The 3,889-nt window shown below is 48.1% G+C and overlaps 1 protein-coding gene across 1 annotated transcript in view; it reads right to left on the bottom strand.

Annotated features, from left to right (window-relative positions):
* zeb1b (zinc finger E-box binding homeobox 1b) overlaps positions 1–3,663 on the bottom strand; it is a 100,157-nt gene extending 96,494 nt beyond the window's left edge. Inside the window, exon 1 of the mRNA XM_063207120.1 lies at positions 3,549–3,663. Within this exon, the coding sequence (XP_063063190.1) occupies positions 3,549–3,606 (58 nt within the window). The 5' untranslated portion in view covers positions 3,607–3,663. The remainder of the gene's footprint in view (positions 1–3,548) is intronic.
* Positions 3,664–3,889: the final 226 nt, after the last annotated feature.

The following is a 3,889-nucleotide window of genomic DNA, read 5'->3' on the forward strand; positions in this document are numbered from 1 at the left end:
TGTGTGTGTGTGATATGGGGAGAGACATGGTGTACAGTGGCAGGGTAGTGTGTGTTACTGTAATGGACTTACTGTAAGTTGTGTTTTACTGCGCTGCTCTGCTGTGGCGACAGAGTGCTCTGGGCATGGTGGGTTAACATCAACATATTGCACTGAGGTACATGCTTATGCATGTGTTGTGTGTGAAATGTGTTTATTGGGATGGTTTGCCATGTGCTTTTACACCGGGCCTGATTCATAATGACGTAATAATTTATCATAATAAAAGAGAATTAGGGAGAGAATGTTCATAAAACCCAACCAGTCTAAATAATGCATCGTTAAATAATAATGGTCACAATCATCATTATGGGAATATAGCAACCAAATATAAACATATCACAAACTGGAAACCCCTCTCCGTCTTACTATCTCACTCACTCACTCACTCACACTCACACACACACACACTCACTCACTCACTCACACGCACACACACACACACCTGTTAGCAAGCGCACCGCGCTCTGTCTCTCTCTCTCAATTCAGCGCAATCTGATCAGACCGCATGGGGGAGGGAGGCAGGCAGGCAGGCAGGCAAGGCGCGTCAATGACGTCGCTTACACAGTCCTGATGGCCACCGCTGGGGCAGGGAGGTCGCCCAAAAGCCCCCACCCTTGTCAACCACGTTTGTCAGTGCATTAGAACATCACAAGAAACAGGGCATAGGGTCGGCACATTATTCGGGATTTTATTTATAAATGTTTGAAAAATAACTGTACGCTTTTGTATCACAATGTCACAATGTGCCTTGAAGAAAAGGCAGAGAAAAAGAACATTAGTTTTCAGGACCAAGCGCAATAAAACCTGTAGCCCATTGAGTAAACCAGGCGCCTGTTACATCAGCCTAGACACAATGTTATGAAAAAACACCTAGGTGCAATTTAAAAAAGCAAGACCGTTATTTTCCTCAAAACCGGGACGCCTGGTTTCCACCGTGGGTGTTTCCCCACAAGCCAGGTGCGTCTCGAGCATCATCGCTACCTGCAGTGCAGCGCGAGCCGCCATTCCGACCCACCCGCAGTCCTGAGCCCACGCGAGTCATATATCAAAAAGCAAACCGATCGTTTAAGCTCCTTTCGTCGAGCGTTTGCGCTATATTACAAGCTCATCCATCGCGCGCCACCTAAGCACCTTCCCCGCTCCTCTGCAGCACGGAGAGAAAGCTAACACCTTTACGAGGATGCAATGAATTCACATTAAACTGCAAGTCACAGGCGCCCCAAACGACTCCAAAGCGGCGTATATCAAAGCAAAACATAATTAAACCCAACAAAGTCGATATTTCTTATCCCGCATTCAAAACGGTGTGCCCTAATACCGATTTGCCTACGTCAACAAACTAAAACTCCATCTTTTTTTCTACCTGCACAAGTTGACATTTGCTGCAGCGCGTGGAAAGCGCGTTTTCTTCCTGCCTTCAACAGTCTGCACGAGCCTCGGTGATGGAGGGCTTTTTTTCTTCACCGAATCCGTCGAGTGAAAAAATCCGGCTAATCTGATTTGAGGATTTATCACAACAGATGATTTTTATGCCTGTAAAACCTCCCGATCAGGTAAACATGTTTACAGGTTCGCTCCGCAGGCAGACTCCAAAGCGCGAAATACACTGCGCACGCATGTCGTCAGTGCCAGGCAAGAAAGGTGTCAGGGTACACCTCACACAGGCGGGGTAATAACCTATTGAATAAGGAATATTTAATCTGCTGAGCTGCGGGCAGAAATTATTATTGAAACCGTTATCTAAGGTAGCCTAAAACACATGGGATGGTGTTACAATCCCTTAGTTTACTAAACCTGCTTACTGAGTAACACATACTGAAAGAAATATAGGCAAAACACTCGAAATACACATCGAAAAATAAAACACAAACATACAAGCAGTTGGTCTATAAAATAAGACACCACAAAAGAGCCACCATATCCACCGTACAGTGGAAAGTAAATAGCCACTGTTTAGTGTTGCAACCTGCTCGACTTCTCATCCTAGGCTACCTCAAATCAAAAGCAAGCAGGCAAAGCAAGCCACATCCCCACGCGCTCCTGTCCGCCCTAAACGTGGCTGGCAAACGACAGCTGTCTGCCTTCAGCCAGCGCACACACTGACTACAGAGCAGTCTGAGGTAAACAACACCAGGCCGACAAAATAAACAACAACAACCAAAAAGAAGCACAAGTAAATGCAAAAAAACGCATCAGAGTTGCATGTGCACAAGTCAACAACAACAACAATGTCCGAGAGTGTGCAATAGGATCCATCTATGTGTAAGCCAGAAGAGCGGCACTGATAGAGAGAGAGGCACTCTACTCTCGTGGTCCTGTGTCCCGCTAGATGTATGCATGCCTTATATAGTCCGTGGCAGCTGTGCTCGCGGCACTCCAGATTCCATTCCCTCTCCTCCTCGCCCCGAGCAGGTAGTGTGTGCGTGTGTGCTCGTCTGAGTGTGTGTGTGAGATAGAGAGAGAGAGTGTGTGTGTGTGTGTGTGTCTGTGTGTGTGTGTGTGAAAGAGAGGGAGAGAGAGAGAGAAGTAGACAGACAGAGAGGGCGAGCGAGCGTGTATGTTTTAGCCACAGCATAGTATTCCTGCTGCTCCGGTAATGGACAGCAGCAAGCCACAAGCATACACACCCATAGCCTCACCTCAACTTCTTCCCAAGCACGACACACTCGCAAAAACGGAGCGATAGAGAAACTAACTACACTGTCAAGCCTTATTACGATGCAATGCCACGGAATATTATTTCACAAACATGTCGCCTTAAAACAGTTACACTCTTCAAAAAGTAGCACCCAAAGCACGTCAAAGTACTTCGTGTGAACCCACAACATCCCATTTCCCAGTCGGAAAGCGCATATGATTATTTACTTTATGGGAAAATAGTCTTTGACCATTCGAAGAATGTGAATCGTACTCGTGCTGCAACAGTGCCTCGCTAGCTCGCTAGCTCGCGCAACGAGGCACCAGGCTCTAAATTAACATTTCGCTTCCACAACACCGAGACATCATGTCAAAATTAAGACCGAATCAGGTTGGGTTGGATATTTCACTGCGACTGCTCTCTCGAACACAGGTCCGACAGGAATGCCATTTCGTACATAACCAGCAGGTATAAGTTTCATTTCGTCAAAAAGTGGTGTGGAAAAGCACCCAAAATTGCGCAACGGATTCAAAAGAGTAACTTTAAAAGTTTACTTCATAATTCCATACATGGAAATTGGAATAAAAGTGAGAGAAGAGAGAGCAGGGAGGAGACAAAAGCGCTTCTCCCGTGCATGGGACTGGGTGCACATAACGGTTCACGGTGCACTGAACCGCTAGGCGGAGGGGGAGTCAGGCGAGCCAGGTATAACGGTACACCACATAGGAGCTGCTCCACAGCGCTTTCCTCGCCACTTTCCAGCACTTTTAGCGACTAAAAAACACATTTTCCAAAGTCCACCGCCAGTCAAAACTCAGCGACGGACCAACACAGAACACCTTCCACTCTCGCCAGGGGTTTTACTCACCGCTAGTCCTCCGCGGATTCGCCTGCTTTCTGCGCTTACACCTGGGGCCATCCGCCATGATCCTTTCGCTCGGTGGAAATGCTTGCCGGAGAGTCACCTCCTCTCTCGGCCCCCACACACCTCCCCTCCCTTCGCCTCACCGCTCTCCCTCCTCCACCTCTCCCCTCCCTGCACCTGGTTTACGACACTCCGCTTTACGACATTACCTTCTGGCTGCAGATTACACCTCTTCAGTCCAGTGCCCGCCCCTTTCGAGATCACCACTCTCTCCGCCTGGTAGGCGCACGAGGTTTGCTGCTCTTGCTGCCTGTAGCTCAAGCACGAGGTGGCGACCCTCCTCC

The sequence above is a fragment of the Engraulis encrasicolus genome, chromosome 9, assembly GCF_034702125.1.
Source record: "Engraulis encrasicolus isolate BLACKSEA-1 chromosome 9, IST_EnEncr_1.0, whole genome shotgun sequence".
Lineage (NCBI taxonomy): Eukaryota > Metazoa > Chordata > Actinopteri > Clupeiformes > Engraulidae > Engraulis > Engraulis encrasicolus.